Here is a 19444-nt window from a genome sequence, read left to right as displayed (position 1 = left end):
ACATCTCTTTCCAGTTAAAATTACGTGCATCTTGTTCTGTTTAAGCCTTCCATTATGATAATTCGCGAAACTTTTCAGGTTTATTACCCCATAAAATTTGAACATTTTCTGTTAAATATCATTTAAAAATAAATCTGTATGTGATTTTATACTGTTTATGGGTACTATTAATTTGAAATTGCAAACGTTTTCAGAACAATTATTTTTCCTTAAAAAAGGAAAAAAATCCATTTTCCCATTTTCTAAATAGGCTTCAAATTCCAGCATTTTATCTTTTAAATAAATAAGCACAATGGCTTATGTATTGTTACTGGATATAATTCATGGTGCCTGTGTTTAGTTTAAGTTCCATTCGTATTCAATCGTGTTGACCTTATATATTACAATAATGCCTAAAGTTTTAATAAATGCGCCAAGTGATGATTTTGATCCATCTAAAATAAAACTAGCGTCGTCCGCAAATAGTAGTTGTTCTAAGTCAACATTGTTTACCTTAATACCTTTAATATTCTCATTTTTATTTACTTCAATATACAATTACTCGAGGCAACAAAAGAAAATGAATAAGAGAAAAGAGGACAGCATTGTCTGGCCCCTTTACGTATATTAAATAACTCCATTAAAGAAGTGTCAGTACTTGAAATATGTATTTCCTGTTACAGGCATTTTGTCTATTTTTGAGATTTTAAACGTTTGAGGGTATCCTTACTATTTTCTCTTGCTACTTGTCTGTTCACATTACAACAGCACATGCTAATAGCCATAACAGTAATATAGATTTCATGCAATAAATATATCATTCATCTACATTGTGTTATAAAGCACAGACAGGAGTTAGAAGAAATGCCAATGATCGGACACATAATGCCAATGATCGGACACATAACACATTTAAATTGGACATATGGACTGTGTGAAGCAGATGGTTTGGTAAATAATTGAGAAGTTATTACTATTGCGCATAATCTATGTTGTTATTTAAAGCAGTTTGAAGGCTTAGTAAAATAGAAAAGTTTAAGAGAGAACAGCTAAGCATGATAAAATTATATAAAATGAGCATACTTTTTGCACAATCAGTTTCATTCGATAAACATTACCTATTAATCAGGCTGTAAAATAAAGTTTAACAGCAATTTGACTTCACGTAAACGGAAAAGTTTAAAAATGTGGTTATTTTAGATATTCAGTTGATTTTTTACCATTTGCAGCAAAAACTATTGTGTGCTTTCAAAAGTGTACATTCGATCTAGCAAGAAGCCAAAAAATGAAAAAAGTAAACCCTAACATCAGAACTGAAATCAAAAAATAGAAACAATAGAAAAAATGATGTCTTATTGAGCAATATCTACATTTTGGGTAAATGCTTTTGAATACAACTGTGAAATATGACTAAAACTGCAAAACAATGATAAACTGGCTGTGCATACTTCCCAGAAAAGGTTACTTTTTTGTTTTGTTTTAACAATACAAAATTGTACTATAATACTCTGAACATAGACTATTGGAAATACACAATTTCAACCTACCTATTAATATCTAGCCCCTGGTATACCAAAATTGCTGTTTGAAAGCCTAAAAGTGTCAAGGACAAATAGGACGTCGAAAGAGTGTGTAAAATAAATGTACTTTTACAACCGTTACAAATTACCATTTACAAATCCGACATATTCTTCTTTCTCCATTTAAATTATACAATCTGCACATACCTTAATATCTATGTACGTAATATATTTCCTAATGTTTTTGTCATGTATTTGTGACATGAGTTTTGATAAACAATATTGGAAACTTTGACATCTGGTTACAGACACCAGAGGCCAGTAAAGGTAAGGACCATTACACAGCCGTTTGTAATATGCAAGATTTGTAGGGTGGTGGAGGGCACTTACAGAAAAGTTTAACTAGGCATTTCGGGGAGTCCATAGGGCACAAAACCTTGTTTAGGCCAAAAAAAATAATAATTGTTTGTTTAGGGCAACCTTCCCAAAATTTCTAGGTAGGGTAGGTAGGGATTTTTTTTATTGATTTTTTTTCAAAATCTGTCGTAAGTTCAGAGTGTTTTCTTGCAAATGGCAGTCTTTCCTACATTACTGTCATTGCCTGACTTTGTTTTATCATATAAACAATAATTCTGATTAAAATCTGCATTTATCCGCCTTTCTTAACTCTCTATTCGCTAACGAATATTTGTTTTGCTCAGAAACGGAAAAAAATAGTTATGGTCGGCGCATTTCATAGGTAGGGTCGGGTTACCCGAAACAGACATAGTTTTTTTAGGCCTTATTAGTTTATCACCCTACATGAGAGATCCGCCACTCAAAAATACAATACCGACACCTTGAGCGTTTTGTATAACCGATCAGGGAATGTATATCAGTAAATACAACAACGAAATGATAAAAATATATTCCAAGTTATTGAAAGCTGGGATATCATATCAATTGTTTGGTATTTCTAAGGATGTAAGTAGAAGTAATTGGCAATTAGTGGAACACATGTATCATTGTTCTTAATCGTACCGACGCTACTTGCATGGTAATTCCAAACGTAGCTTATCAGCACGTTAACTAACCAGACTGACTAAGCTAGCTTCCTGAAACAAAATAAAGCATTATTATCACGATGAAATATCCGCCACTCGAAAATACAATACCGACGACTTGAGCACAAGTTCCGCTTACCATTTCTACCTCAACATTCCTCTTTTTCTAAACTCCTTTTTCATGTTGGCTGTCAAACTCCACATGCAACAATAAGTTAACATTTTTTTGAATGATTCTTGCCTCTGATTAACAGCGAAATCAGCCACATATGGCGCGCTTTTTGACATTGGCTTGAATATCTATTGACATTAAAATATGGAAATAGCCCTTAAACTCTCTATTTGATAAATTGACCCCGGAACAGCTCCTGACTTACTCTGAATTGCCATTCTTTAGGGTGTATACTTTCGCATATCATTCCAATTTTTTTATCGCTTGCCGTATTAATTTTGTTTCCCGATATCCTACACTGTAATAAATTTGCCCCCCCCCCCCACCCCGTCCCAAAAGATAGATGACCGTGTGGTGTTGATGTAATTCAGGAATAAAAAAATCTTAAGTACAATATGAACCATGTTGTATTTTGCACATTACCAGAAATCCAAACCTTTACAAACATTCGAGGATGACAGAAACTTCCACTGAGCTAATTTGGTTTAAAACGAATAATGGGGGAAACGATACAAGCAGAAATAAGAGATAATGGTGTGTGTAAGAGAGGGAGAGTTCGGTGGCGTTTATCGATACAGAGAGTTTGGACGTCCTCTTTGACTCAAGGAGACGAAACTGTCGGATATTGTCAGTTATGGCACAGGTTGAGTGTAGCCGGGCTTTCAGGATTGTCGTCGGTGGATACTGGTTTCTCACTTCGGTGTATACAGGTAGGCAAGCTAGGATAGGAAGCTTAATAAAGTGTTAAGTACGCTTAATGATACATTACTCTTAGCTATAAATTTCCAATAATATTTTGATCTTCTTATGCACACGTTTTGAGTTTCAGTCAAAAGGAACTGTTATCGAATTTAAATAAGAGAGTTTAAAATGGTGTTTCAAAATATACAGGCTTGAATTAAGTACGCAGGAACTCATATTTTTAAAACGATAACACATAGTTCTCTCGATAGCCCAATAGAAATGAAGCAATTAAAAGTTCCCTTATAAAACACGATTTAACGAAAGATTCTATGCGTAGAGAGACAATTCTGTTTAATGCTTAATGCTGACGTAACTATTTCGTTGACACAAGCGAATGTTTTCTTTCAACTAAACCCCGACCCATGCATTTTGGGAAATGGCTTACTCTGGCAATATCGCAAAGGCTGATTTATGCAAACCAGAATCTGGTAACGGTTTTTAAATCAATCACCCATCAATGGTGTCTCAGTTTTAAGAACTAAACGCATTAACTGTTTAGTGAAATTGTAGTTTTCTTTGGTCAATCAATCTAAATTAGATAAAGTTAAAAATATTAAATAAAGGAAACAAAACTGGTAATGTGTCTAAAGGACATGAGATGCCACCACATATGGTGGTAAATAAACTTGTGTTTTGCGTTCTTTTGTGTCATAGGAACGCTCATTTTCGAGTTAAATGCTATGAATTATACGAGACTATAACTGCAAAATCATTATTCAATATTTATGAGTAACTGTTGTCTAACAGTCTGTAAAAGCAAAACCTTAGACACATTGCCGACCATTGTAAAGCTCGTATCTACTTTAGGAGGCCCATTTACATTCCAGCCTTTATTTTTCACTATGTATTAACTGGATTATAACCTCTGACATTTTACGAAAAATATTATTATAATCTTCTTATAGTGTACATTGTTCCTTTTACTGCAGGTCGGGTACCTAAATCCGACCGGGTACCTAAATACTGACCGGTCCATTTAATGCAGAAGAAAACATAGTTATTACCAGTGAATAAACTGCAATGGTGTGTGCCCTAAGAACCAGGTTGCCGAGTATATGTTAAATACTTTGTAGTCGTATTGTCTCAAGCAGTATAACGCTTTGAAAACATCTATTGAAACGAAACATGTGCTATTTTTGTCATAAAAACTGCCAAATTGGTAGCAACTGTCGCATAGACTCATTTATTGTTCTTCAGAGATAGTAATTTGTGGGATGCTAATACAAGACGTATTTTACCCACAAGGGAGTAGGATGGAGCGACTATTTTGTACAGACTAATCAATCTTCTGTAGATCAGCGTCTAGACAGACATTTATCTGACAATAACCAAGACTTGCGACTTGCATTAAGCATACAGTCGTTCGCTTGTCTAGTAAGTGTGACCGTTTCATTTTGGAGGTTTTCCTCTCTATATTTTTGTCATCATCCAAACTCTCTGGCTTCCACTTGATTGATCGTATGCGAAACTGATCAACATTTAAATTGAATACTCGTACATATCTGGCATCGCGTTCTGACAGCTAGAAATATTGGAACATGACTTAGCAATCGTTACTGGGGATAATGGTTCGGTGTTTGTGATGTCAAAGGCCTTTGTTATCAGAATGTTTTCTGCTCGAGGGCTGGTGTTTGTATCGCTCTGGAGAAAACTCTGAACTAATCTTGAGGAGATGTGATTCATTCAATGTAAGTAATAGATGGAACTATTGCTCTCTCAGAATTGAATGATAAGGTTAATCCCTTAGCAAGATCATCATGTGTTGAATTGTTACAGTGTTCTCATAGCAGAATGAATACACACAGCACTACATTCAAATATTCATCATGCCATTCGCATACAGATCGGTCCAATAACAAGGTGCTGTGTAAAATTTAGTTTATTAGGATAGTTGATCACGTGATGTTTATATTTGTCACTCGTGCCTACTTCAAACCAACATTATTGTACAAGTTTCAAATGCGTCGATAAGAGGTTATGTAATTTACATGTGTTTTAAGTAAGTAGAAGTTGTGCACGGCATACCATCATTGCGGCTCGTTTTGATCGTGATTGTAATAATTTATCCCGTTTTAGTCAGCAGTCAAACAGGCGCCCCGACGAACTATGTTACATGTAAATATTACAAGTGTTTCAGCTGAGGTTGTTATTTGTCAAACGAACCAATTACAGATATATTTTGTGTCACTGATCACTGATAAACAGATGGATCTCAAAATAATTGACACATTTGAATAATTTAGCCAGTATTACAAATGAATTTCATTTTAAACGGACGGGAAATGTCATGCAGATTAATATTTCTAGAAATATATGTCTGCGATGGGAAAACCTTCCAATACATATTAACATATAAATTGATTTGTAAAAGCGGTTTTCGTTCAGATTAATTTTGGGTGATGACTTCATTTACTCACAGCAGACATCCATTCACTCATCCCTCATTCCGCATGTTTCATTATAATGAACTTATTCATACGGGCCAATTACCATAGATGTTATAAGCTTATAAACGTCTGGGCTGAGTTTGTCTATCGCACAGTTTTCATAAACTTTCAAAGCGGTCTTTCAGGTGGATACGTACGGTGCAGCAATTCATTATGAACGGGAATGTCTTGGTAAAAATAACATTAGGCGAAAGATGAGTATAGAATGCAAATAACCTATGAAAGATAGTTTTAATTCTATTTGACACAAACTTTGCATTTATCGGCTCTGTGATGGCTCATTAAATCAGATTCATCGTTGAATAGCCGATCAAACATTTCAAATTCAATCATTAATGCGCTTAAGCTAACATTGAATCACTTCTTTCGTCGACTCATAAAGTACAGAAAATGAAATGTATTTATGAGTCTATCTACATCAATGCAAATCATGGCAATTTCGTCCAGTTTATGGTCCCCGGAACAGAATATAGACATCATTGGACTGTTGAGATGAATAATTTGATATTAAAGCAAGTTTCTTTTGTGCTTTTTGTACAAGTGTTTGGGATTTTTTTTTAATGAATAAGTCGGACTATTGTTCTAAAGTGCGTGTTTTGTATACACAATTATGGAATTGATATCAGTTAATACAACAGCAAAATGATAAAGAATATATGCCAAGTTATTAAAAGCTGGGATATCATATCAATTGTTTAGTATTTCTTAGGATGTAAGTAGAAGTAATTGGCAATTAGTGGAACACATGCATCATTGTTCTTAATCGTACCGACGCTACTTGCATGGTAATTCCAAACGTAGCTTATCAGCACGTAAGCTAACCAGACTGCCTTAGCTTTCTGACACAAAACAAAGCATTGTCATCACGAAATGCCTCAAAGACATCTTTGTGATTTAAAACTAACTTTCCAACAATTCTAATCCATTCACCAATACAGGAAGGTACGTGTTTTGTTAACAGCGTCCAAAACAAAATGTTTGAGGACAAGTAATTGACGGTTGATATTTCTAAATTCCTTGCTGGTGTATCAAAAAAAATATCAATAATATTAGTTTTGTGTGAAAATTCTTGGGAGATAAAACTAAGCTCCGACAAGATCTTTAATGCCATTGTGTTGACTTATGAAGCGTTTCACCCATTTGCTTGTGTGTCTGTTGGTGGCGCGGTCAGTGCTGTCCAGTGGTCGCCTTCCGGACGAGCAGGCCCTCATGCACCGCCTCTTCAACGATCAGCAATATGACAATAGCGTGAGGCCCGTCTTCAACTCCTCCGAGAACGTGGAAGTTCAGTTTGGCTTCACGCTCATACAAGTCATGGACATGGTGAGAATGTTGTATTTCTATGTTTTTTTTCACCACATTCCGATAACTGTTTATTATAAATATCGCTTTTTTGTTTGTTCTATTCATATAAAATAGAACTAAAAAACGAACTATTTAATTTTAAGATTTAAAGTATAAGGTAAAATTTAAAAAAAATGTATCATGAGTTGGTAAAAGTGTAGGCCAATTATCCTAACCTAAAACATATTGAAATAACATGAAAATAACAATAATGTATTTATATCTAGAAACAATGATTTATGTATCAAATGTAAAACTAAGTATATTATTTGATGTATTGATACTTTTTTTCAGGACGAGAAAAATCAGCTGGTTATCCTAAACGCCTGGTTGGAAATGGTAGGTTGTGAGCATTTTCTTTAGTTCGTACACTTATTAAGAATATAAGGTGTCCTAAACATAGAAAACACAACATAAACGATTTAAAATAGGGAAAATACTTAAATACCGCACATTCTAGGCATCAAACTGTTCATCCTATAATAGGTGTTTAAGACATCAAATTTTAAAAATGTCTTAAACATCAAGTTGCTTCATTACTTCAGAACACTGTAATAAACAAAAAAGGTAATGCTATTTTACATTTAACAAAGCTATCCAAATGGACTGTATGTACTCGTGGGGTTATTGCCAGGCGGTAAAATATAGTTGGTTTTGTAATTTCTGGCTTATCATGTATGGATATTGGATTTACTTTTTGTCAATCGTTGCAGAATGCTTTGGTCGTGCATAGTTATTAAGATCAACAGTAAGACGATACTGAAACAATCGTACGGTAAATGTTATGTTTTATGCTGTCAGAAACATAGGTAACAGTAGTGGTCAAGGATTTCGATTATAGATAAACCCATTTCATATTAACACAACCGATACCTTGTGCGTTATATGACTATGAAAGGGACGGTCTAACATACGCTCCAATTCAATTCGTCCGAAGTTTTTCCTGATATTGTATTGTTCTCGTATATGGAAATGTCAATAAAACATCAAACATTTTAATGTGCTGCGAATGACATAAAAAAACCTCAACGAAAAACGTTCTCTTTTACTGAGCTCGAGGAAAAAACAGCCCAATATATCCACGCAATCCAAAGACAACATGTTTGCCATATTACAAGGAAATAATGAACTTGATATATGTCGCTCTGGTAACACTAAATGTTTCAGTAGAGGAATGATTGACACTAATCACATTCACTGGAACACATCAGTTTGCCTTAACCGAAATAATGCGTTTCCCTCTCTCATAGAATTGTTCGGAAGCAACGTGGTTATGATTGTATGTCTTGTTTGTGTAGTTTAATGAGCATTGCTGATATGCCGGGGACATCAATGTTTTATTATCGATGCTGCTCATCAAAGTTTTTTGTTCACGATAAAAAAGGCATGAATTAGTTGTGGTTGTAGTTTTAAAATGAAACTAATGGAATCACCTAAGAAAAAACTGGCAAAGATTGACAACCCTATTGTGTCTGTAACAGACACACGGATATTTTAAAGTTTGGGACAAACGTATATGGTGATTTATAACATAACTTACTGCCCAGGAGTAATATAACCCCATGCAATATTTTTCATATATAACTAGTGTAATAACTGTGCAAATTAGGTAACCACATCACAGAAAAATGTATTCATACGCGCTGTCAAAAATGTAAACAGACATTAGAAACAATGTTTCACAAAGAGAAATCATGTAGGTGTCAACAAACTGAATTCCACGATGAAACAAATGGTGAAGAAGGTTGGGCTTAATCAAAACAAAGACCTCCCTGATCACATAACGCACCCCAAACTAGCTTTCTTCTAGCCTCTTTTTAGCATCCCCCGTAAGCAAACCGCATCGCCTAAAGCGCATAACAAAGTGTTTTGAAATTAACTGTCAAGCAGCTTTAAGAAATGAAGTGCACATTATCTTTCTTTTATTTTCGTTCCTCGCAACTGTCCAGAGTTTTGAACAGAGGCCATCCACAATGATATTTGGATAAAGCAATTCATTATCAGTCAGCAGAGTGTTTAACAATGATGTTTTCACAGATATTAGCACGTTTCTCTTATATACATTTCCAGGTCAACTTCGAAGGAAATGTCTCAATAGCTAGAAATTGATCTAAAACATTACGCGGACCGTACATGTTTAAGATTCTCACAATATCTTGTATAAAGCCAAGGCGCTGTTGTTCTCCGACTGAAAAGCGAACACGACGATGAATAAAAATAACTTTCGCTAAGTAGTCCTCCTACAAACGACATAATTGGCCGAACATGAGCAGCTTTTTTAACCGATGTATGTTTCTAACGGTAACGCATCAAATGTTAGAAGTGCAAAGTTTACATTGACATATTTTGGTATGGTTGAATGTCCTTTAAAGTGACACTATTATTCAAAATCAATACAAACACATGTATAACAAATATATATTTTGAGTGATAAACCTTTAACTACTTACTAAATAACGCATTTATGGAAATATGAATTACTAATAACAAGATTGGAACCGTAAATTTATTAACTGAAAACGCAAAAATAATAAACGATTAGTGAGTGCTTATATATTTACTGTGATCTACTATCATCTCGTAAGGCAGAAAAAAAACGTGTTTTCTGCACCTTTCTTTCAAATAAAACTCGTAATTTTTATAAGAACCATTGTTTTGACATTTATTCATCCTTTTTGGTATTTTAAACAATTGTATTAATTGTTGTAAATCTTATTGGGGAGTAGGAGTGCATTTTGCGTTTGCATAACTTAGGTACCAATTAGTCTAGAAGAGGATACGCTTGTTCCAGTAGTTCTGCCTTTGTTTTTTGCCTATTTACGTATAAGATGGATGCTTTTAAGCAATGTTGTTTTTTGGACAGAAGAACACTAGAGAATATCTGATGTAAAGGAATAGATGAAGCAATAAATAAGATTTACTGTTTAGCTGTCAATTTAAGTCCCAAGCCCCTTCCGATTAACGTTGCAGATCGTCCCATCACGTGACGGCATCTGCGTAAATCTGAAACAAACTTGCATGCTTGGTCCCCATAAATCAGAAAGAACCACGAATATTTTGATAATGTTGTAAATTTGTGGTATTGCTGCGGTTATTGAGCAATTTAAAGTCAGCTGATATTTTAAATGGATTTTAAAAGATATTTAAAAGTAAAGTGAATATCGTATATAGAGAATGGGGGCTTCCTTAAGTAGCTCAGAATTATTATCTTTTCCAAAGGAAGTTCACTTTACCTGTAAAACTGTTCACCAAAACCACAGGAGATTACTTAAAGTTTTCATCGATTTGGCGAAGGCTTGAAGTAACAAACACGAGCCTTTCAAATATTTGACTTCACAATTTTGTCAAGCTTTTAGTGAATTGCCAAGAACTGTCTTCCCGAAGCATTTCAACAATGCATTGCATTCAATAGATGAATCGAATGGAAGGCACACATAAATTTAGACAAGTGAAGGGAATTGGTTCAAAATTCATTAAAAATGAGGACAAAAGATTGTGTGACGATAAATGCATAGAATTCACAGCGAATTACGACAGACCGACAGACAGACATACATACTATTTATTGAAGTCTCACTTTTATTCATTCGTGATATATTTATAGTTAATACATGCGTATGTAATGTATAAAACCACTTCTTAAGAGGTTTGAGAAACTTATTTGAAAAAATATCAATTCAAGTACATGTAATAAAACTTAAAACAAACATGAAAAATATTGTGCATGGCATTAAACAATTAAAATATTGTTTACTTATTTTACAAATATTGATATCAGAGCTTTCAACTTTAAGAAAAGTATTTGCACTATGTTTAACAAAAGTTGCGTTTGAGCTTTTCAATACACTAGAAGCAAGACTGAATGCATGTGCTTGTTTTTATTAAGGAATCAGTCATTTGAAGGGGAAACCCTGTTTAGGGGTCATATAACCTGTAAAAAATAAGTGACATTTTACCTCACTATGATTTATTCTATCTTCAAATATATCAAAGTGGACACTAACAATGATCTAGCATCAACTATCTATAAATATCTGCAGATAAACAATGTCAGGAAATCTCGAAAGGTCTAAATACCATAAAAGTTAAACAACTCCACCGTTGACGAAAAATAAAAAAAAATCCAAGAAAATTACCCAAATCTGTAAGAAGGATAAATGTATTATTGGTCCAAGTAAAAACAAAAACATATTAGCACTACAGGCAGACAACACTCCAATAATACAATAACAACCAGATTTCTCACCTGAACGTTCGTCTAGTTTGAAAAATAAATGTTCATGTTTCCTGAAGTATACACCACAAATCTCCATACATTGATACGGTCCACATGCTTTCACTTTAAACAATTTAATGGCAGTGTACTCGCGGCCAACAAGAAAAATAAGGTCACCAGGAAATGCATATTTTGATACAACGGAGGAGATAAATGCATTTAATAAGGATACTTTGTAAAAAATATTGAAATGCAATATTGTTTGCCTAAAAATGTAACCATTTAAACAAAGCAGTAAGGTTAAACATGATCGACTAAATTTATATACGAAGAAGGGACACATTTATGTAAGGTACATAGAACATCTAAAGTCACCTACATATACACTAGATACAGACAAAGCAATATATAACTAGACATAAACAAAGACACGGCTAAATACTGAGATTTGTGTTATAATTACAGATATGGCACGACGAACGCATATCCTGGCGGAAAGAGGACTACAACGGCCTGGAGGTTGTACGTCTGCCCGCTCGGCTATTATGGTTACCAGACATTGTCCTGTATAACAAGTGGGTAGCAAACACGGCTCAAATGCTGGGATTTGTACCAATAGTATGACATTATAGAAATGTATGATATAGCAGTGGATTTATTTTTGTACAGTTAGTTAAGTAAAACATAATTAGTTTGCCTTTATAAACATTAACTGTTATACAGTTAATCGCAATGCGCATGAACAAGGCATGTCTTAATGAGTGACTTGGTTAAACTGACAGGTACTAGCATTGATCGTTACGTCCTGCAAACTACGAAAGTAATGCTTAATGACCATTCCGCTTAATTCTGTAAGGTCAAACAACGTATTTATTAATTGTTGACTATACATATCGTTGAAAAAAACGTGTTGAATATTGTTTTATTCGAATTATTTTAACAGTATATCCAAAACGTCTACACCAGTTATATTCTATCAATATCAATAAAACCCAAATACATAAAATAATATAATTCTGTTTTTCATTACAAAACCATTTATGTAAATATTGTGTCAGCATTATAGTTTGTACAATGTATTTTTATTTTTTTAGTGTTCTACATACGTTTGTAAACAACCCACAAACTGGGCCAGCCACTCTTTAGTCACATCTACCGCTTCACCTGATTAAACCCTTTAAGGGCTGACTGTTGAGTTTTTTTTAAAATAAATGAATTGAAACCCCCGAGAAATACTGCATTGTAATCGGACAAAATATAATGATTACAACAACGGTATTTACCAATACATTTCCTTATATCTATCATTCTAAGTGCGGACGACTACACGTCTGGTTTCATGCCGATCAATGCCATGGTCCATTACGACGGTACGGTCTCCTGGGCGCCACCTGTCCGGCTGAAAAGCTCCTGCAAGGTGGATATCACCTACTTCCCATTTGACCATCAGGTAAGTTATTTGGCATAAAGATAAAGATTTGAGTGTATTCGGTTTCAATGTCAGCAATCTTCCTAGCAAAACGTGTTATAAACAATTAATAAATTGCTCTCTTAGCTCAACTGTTCATGATGGTGAATGGATAAACAATAACATAAATCATCCTCGGACATAAATACAAACCAAGCAGGACTAAAACATGATTTATTTGAAAACAACCAATCAAAGGAACAATTAAAGGCTCTTTACAATATATGTGACGACAGTTTTTAATACTGCTTATCACATGTATTTAACAAGCTACCGATATACAAATACCTACAAAACAACATTTATTTGCATCATGCAGGTGTGTAAATTGAAGTTTGGCAGCTGGACCTACGACAAGGCTCAGGTGGATATGGTGAACAAAACTGGAGATGTGGAAGTGTCAGCGTATGTCACGAACGGCGAGTGGATGCTTTCCCGTTACCGCATCGTCCGTAACGAGGTTGTCTACCCCATCAGCCCCGCCATCTACCCAGACGTCACCGGTAAACAATATATCAGATATTTTATTATATAGGGTATACTATTTGTGGTACTGTCTAAGCAACTATAACTGGTGCGTAAATCCATAAAACATAATTTTGGAGTAACACAGAAATAGCATAACGAAAGCAACAAATGAAAACAAAACTATTATGCATTTTTATCGCAAAAATCTTTTTTAACTTCTTTGAATATGCTTATTTTCGCCCTTCTTTAAAGAAAGCAACTATTTGATGGCCGATCAGAAAGTAAAAACTTCACCATGTAATAAACGGCGGTAAATGCATTGGATGAATTAAATCCTTCTATTTTCGAACTAAGTATAGAACAGTTTCAATTCCTTCTTAAACTGATTGAATTACACCAGTTTTGCACTAACCGCCAACTTAGTGCAAAAAAAGTACGGAATCGGAATTTTCACTTTTTAGTTTTTTTGTTTCTCCTGAAAAGTACTGTTTTTGCATTTACCGGTTTTTCATTCGGTGCAATCGAGGGAAAATTATTAAGGGAAATTGTTCGCATATATATTATAATACTTTAAAAAAAGCAGATGGTCCCTAATTGTGTCCAGCCAGTTTAATGAATGTAATAAATACCTTTACCTGAACATTTCAGTAATTTTGACGATACAGCGGCGAATCCTCTATTACGTTTTGAATATCCTGTTCCCATGTTTCTGGCTAAATATCCTCAGTGTCCTCACATTCTGTCTGCCTCCGGACGCAGGCGAGAAAATCACCCTCAGGTACTTATAATCAATTAAATGTGTACACATATCTTGTCAAAAAGTAGTTACCTACATGTAACATCTATCTACATGAAGATGATGATCAAGATTTGTTTATTTACATGTAAAATTGGTTAATCGACATGTAATTTCCTACCACAATACAGATTGCTAACTTTACGATAACGACCGATGATGACTTCCTAATTCGCAGTTCATTTTATACTTAATAATTTCAAATGTTTCGTCAAAGAATAACGACTTTACATGACATGTTTTTCCCGTTCCAGCATCACGGTTCTGTTGTCATACTCCGTGTTCATGCTGCTGGTAGCCGAGTCCATGCCGCCAACGTCCGAGTTTGTCCCACTTATAGGTGAGGCTTATTGGGCCTGTCCCTGTAATTTCTATTGCAACAACTATGTGATACGATGTATGCTTGAACCACACTGTTAGGGTATAATATCAATCGTTATCTGTCGATGCAAGCAGCAAAAATGTGTACGTCTTGAATTATATTCCAACATTTAGTTCCCTTCAATGAAGTTGCATATCTTTGCACCAAGCCACAACACAATCGTTGTTTAATAGAACAAGTAAAATGCGTATGTCAATGCAATTGACAGAGACTGTATTGTTCAACTTTGAAACGCTTCCTACGGAATATCTAAATGAAGGTGATTTGGCCTTATAATTAGGTTCTTGATTATGTGACTAATAGTTTTGACATACGTGTTAACCATGTCATGGTCACTCGACCGCAAAACTCAAGACGTCATGTTTATTCGTCCAATAAACTGACGACACATTGCGATATTAACAATGTCATGTTCATTCGTCCAATAAACTGACGTTACATTGCGAATATTAAGCATGTCATGTTCACTCGTCCCCAAAACTCAGACCATATTGCGCATATTGACCATGTCGTGTTTACTCGTCCGCGAAACTAACGACATACTGCACATATTAACCATGCCATGTTCACTCGTCCCCCAAACTCATACCATATTGCGCATATTGACCATGTCATGCTCACTCGTCCCCCAATCTCAAACCATATTGCGCATATTAACCATGTCATGTTCACTCGTCCCCCAAACTCAGACCATATTGCGCATATTGACCATGTCATGTTTACTCGTCCGCGAAACTCACGACATACTGCACATATTAACCATGCCATGTTCACTCGTCCCCAAACTCATACCATATTGCGCATATTGACCATGCCATGTTCACTCTTCCCCCAAACTCAGACCATATTGCGCATATTGACCATGTCATGCTCACTCGTCCCCCAATCTCAAACCATATTGCGCATATTAACCATGCCATGTTCACTCGTCCCCCAAACTCAGACCATATTGCGCATATTGACCATGCCATGTTCACTCGTCCCCCAAACTCAGACCATATTGCGCATATTGACCATGCCATGTTCACTCGTCCCCCAAACTCAGACCATATTGCACATATTGACCATGCCATGTTCACTCGTCCCCCCAAACTCAGACCATATTGCACATATTAACCATGCAATGTTCACTCGTCCCCCAAACTCAGACCATATTGCACATATTAACCATGCCATGTTCACTCGTCCCCCAAACTCAGACCATATTGCGCATATTGACCATGCCATGTTCACTCGTCCCCCAAACTCAGACCATATTGCACATATTGACCATGCCATGTTCACTCGTCCCCCAAACTCAGACCATATTGCACATATTAACCATGCCATGTTCACTCGTCCCCCAAACTCAGACCATATTGCACATATTAACCATGCCATGTTCACTCGTCCCCCAAACTCAGACCATATTGCACATATTAACCATGCAATGTTCACTCGTCCGCAAAACTCACGACATACTGCACATATTGACCATGCCATGTTCACTCGTCCCCCAAACTCATACCATATTGCGCATATTGACCATGCCATGTTCACTCGTCCCCCAAACTCATACCATATTGCGCATATTGACCATGCCATGTTTACTCGTCCCCCAAACTCAGACCATATTGCACATATTAACCATGCAATGTTCACTCGTCCGCAAAACTCACGACATACTGCACATATTGACCATGCCATGTTCACTCGTCCCCCAAACTCAGACCATATTGCGCATATTGACCATGCCATGTTCACTCGTCCCCCAAACTCAGACCATATTGCGCATATTGACCAAGTCATGTTCACTCGTCCGCAAAACTCACGACATACTGCACATATTGACCATGCCATGTTCACTCGTCCCCCCAAACTCATACCATATTGCACATATTAACCATGTCATGTTCACTCGTCCCCCAAACTCAGACCATATTGCACATATTAACCATGCAATGTTCACTCGTCCGCAAAACTCACGACATACTGCACATATTGACCATGCCATGTTCACTCGTCCCCCAAACTCATACCATATTGCGCATATTGACCATGCCATGTTCACTCGTCCCCCAAACTCATACCATATTGCGCATATTGACCATGCCATGTTTACTCGTCCCCCAAACTCAGACCATATTGCACATATTAACCATGCAATGTTCACTCGTCCGCAAAACTCACGACATACTGCACATATTGACCATGCCATGTTCACTCGTCCCCCAAACTCAGACCATATTGCGCATATTGACCATGCCATGTTCACTCGTCCCCCAAACTCAGACCATATTGCGCATATTGACCAAGTCATGTTCACTCGTCCGCAAAACTTACGACATATTTCGCATTTTAACCATGTCGTGTTTACTCGTTCGTGAAACTCACGACATACTGCACATATTAACCATGCAATGTTCACTCGTCCGCAAACCTCACGATATATTGCGCATATACACCATGACATTTTCACTCGTCCACGACATATTGCGCATTATTCCATTTTCTCCTTTTGCACACATTAATGACTAATATTTTGATACATGGGCGTTATCTGTGGCATATACACAAGGAAATAGTGCCGTATTTTCCATCACTGTCAACGTTGGAATATAATTGGCAGACGTCAGAATAAAGACAATTCATAGAGTGTGTTTATACTTAACAAAACATAGTAGCGTTTAAATACAACAGACCAAACTTACGTAAATAAAAGGTTATAGCTTAATGCTATTTAGAGTCATACACTGTGAATTTTATGTCGAATATGTTTTGCAGTCCGTGAGTTATTTGTTGATTTTATGTGCCTCTGCTAAATAAATATTTTATCGATCGGATGAATTGTTTTGTCATTTATTAAGTCTGCCAAAAGGAAGCCCTGACACTATACGTTCCAGGGTTTCGCGTTTAGTTCTAAGCAAAAAATGAAGTCAGAAAGCAGACAACCTGAAAAATCGCGTGTTGATCAACGTTCAACAGAAAAGCTTTTTAAAACTGCTCAAGGCTTTTTGGAACTGGCTTTTTGTAAATGTTACAACCTAGACCAGGACACCTAACACATTGTTCAGTCATAATGCTTCAACGTCTTGGCACTGAAGTCTCACCCAGGAGTAAAATACTAATGTGTTCTCATTAAATAAAGAGATGTATGTTAATGGCTTTTCTTAATTGAATAATAATGTTTTTAAAAATATCACTTTTGCTTCTGAAACCAAATCAAATACCAGCGTAGACCACCAGCTTAATTTTAGAAACACGAACAGTAATTTAAACGGAATTACTTTCTTAGCGACACATAATATATTTCTAATATTTCACTTTCAGGTATCTACTTGACGGTGTCGATGGCAGTAGCAAGCGTCTCTGTTATACTGACTGTGGTTGTTCTAAAGCTCCATCACTGTTCTCCGAACCAGCAGAAGATTCCGGGCTGGGTTCGCCATTTTGTCCTCGGCCATCTTGCCAAGATCGTCAGGTGCGCATGCGTCAAAGTGCCATGCAAACGAAGGGCAACTATAAAAAAACAGATTCGTGAAAAAGAAAATGAGGAGGAATTAAGGGAATTACAAACAAAACTACTTAACCAAATGGATACCCAGGCTTCGAGAGGTTCCTCATGTAGCAGTAGTAAATTTGCCATCGAGAATGGAACAAAGACAAGAATTGGGAGACTTCCACACTCATCGAAAACTGATCTCAACGGAAGTAAAGTGAACATGAACTCCCAGGATATCAGTGTGTCAAACAGGAGCTCTCTTCTTGAGGAAGACCTCACTTCGAACTTGAAAAGGGAAGGCTCCCTCGCTACAATGGAAGAGATTCTGAGATGCTTGAAGGTTTTGGTGGTGAAAAGCGACGCCGAAGATGCTGAAACGGAAGTCGTTGATGAGTGGAAACAGGTGGCGCTTGTCGTCGACCGACTATTCTTTTGGATGTTCATGTTTATCACAATCGTTTCTTCCATTATCATTCTTGTTATTGTGCCTTCCTTTAAATTTATTTCCGATGATGGTCTTTGATTAACATATGTGTGATGAATGTTTGTCTACGCAATAACAATATTTACATACTCACACTTATCAATAAATAAAGTATGTGAGCGTTAACATAGAAAATGCATAATGTAAAATGCAATAGTCCCCGATTCGGAGACCTTTTACATACATACACATGTCATACACATGTCGTATAGATCAAGTATGCATGTTGAATTTTTTTCATAAATATATTTTCTTTCCTGACAGACTGATGACTTGTCTTCCTGGTCGATAAATACTCCTTCTTCTACAGAGAATAAATACTATATATATATATATTAATAGTTGTGCAAACCTGTATCCGTTTCAGATTGAAAACATGTTTAAAATATATTTATGACTTGGCTTGTTTCTGTAGTTTTCACATAAGTATTATTACTTGGGATACCCCCACTGGAATAAAAACCAACAACACTTACATTAGGAACACTAACAATAGGTGCCACTTGGGTGATGAACATTTTATGATACCTTCACTTCTTTTCTGAAGAAACCGTTTACAAAAGGGAGAATTAACGAATTAACAAAGAGGGTTACCATGGTCCTCAATCGATCACCAGTGAAAATGGTTAATACCTTTTGGAAAAAAATCTGAATTTTGTTATATACATCTTGTACACGAAGCCGTGTCTGCTTTGAGGATGTTTTTGGTTTATCAGGTTACGTCCGCTTAATTGACGGGGTGCTCAATCAAGCATCTTCACAATAAGAGGATATCCAAAAAGATGTGGCTAACATTAACCAAGAGACAATTATGAATTTGTTTGCAAAAGTACTATGCAATTTAAATAATATAATAATATAAATAAGAAAGTGAGTATAAAGGCCACAATCGAAATACGT

At 35.9% G+C, this 19444-nt stretch overlaps 1 protein-coding gene across 2 annotated transcripts; it reads left to right on the top strand.

The window, feature by feature from the left end:
* Positions 1–3315: 3315 nt before the first annotated feature.
* Positions 3316–18928, top strand: LOC128228781 (neuronal acetylcholine receptor subunit alpha-2-like). Of its 2 annotated transcripts, none has more exons than XM_052940281.1 (9): positions 3316–3424; positions 7077–7228; positions 7544–7588; positions 11931–12040; positions 12780–12915; positions 13253–13436; positions 14050–14179; positions 14452–14537; positions 17889–18928. In XM_052940281.1, the coding sequence occupies exons 1-9, from the start codon at positions 3349–3351 to the stop codon at positions 18581–18583; spliced, it is 1614 nt and encodes a 537-aa protein (XP_052796241.1). In that variant the 5' UTR covers positions 3316–3348; the 3' UTR covers positions 18584–18928. The 2 variants fall into 2 exon arrangements, with proteins under 2 accessions (XP_052796241.1, XP_052796242.1); XM_052940282.1 differs by lacking the exon at positions 3316–3424 and adding an exon at positions 6253–6847.
* Positions 18929–19444: the final 516 nt, after the last annotated feature.

The sequence above is a fragment of the Mya arenaria genome, chromosome 3, assembly GCF_026914265.1.
Source record: "Mya arenaria isolate MELC-2E11 chromosome 3, ASM2691426v1".
Taxonomy (NCBI): Eukaryota; Metazoa; Mollusca; class Bivalvia; order Myida; family Myidae; genus Mya; species Mya arenaria.
Note: the sequence above shows the minus strand (reverse complement) of the source record. Positions and strands in the feature narration are given on the sequence as shown.

What these genes read in the sequence shown, in the direction of transcription:
- LOC128228781 (XM_052940281.1), top strand. Translation starts at nt 3,349, where the DNA reads ATGGCACAGGTTGAGTGTAGCCGGGCTTTCAGGATTGTCGTCGGTGGA. An exon ending in TCTCACTTCGGTGTATACAG is followed by an intron (nt 3,425 to 7,076) that starts GTAGGCAAGCTA and finishes TGGCGCGGTCAG; the next exon opens with TGCTGTCCAGTGGTCGCCTT. An exon ending in CATCTACCCAGACGTCACCG is followed by an intron (nt 13,437 to 14,049) that starts GTAAACAATATA and finishes TGAACATTTCAG; the next exon opens with TAATTTTGACGATACAGCGG.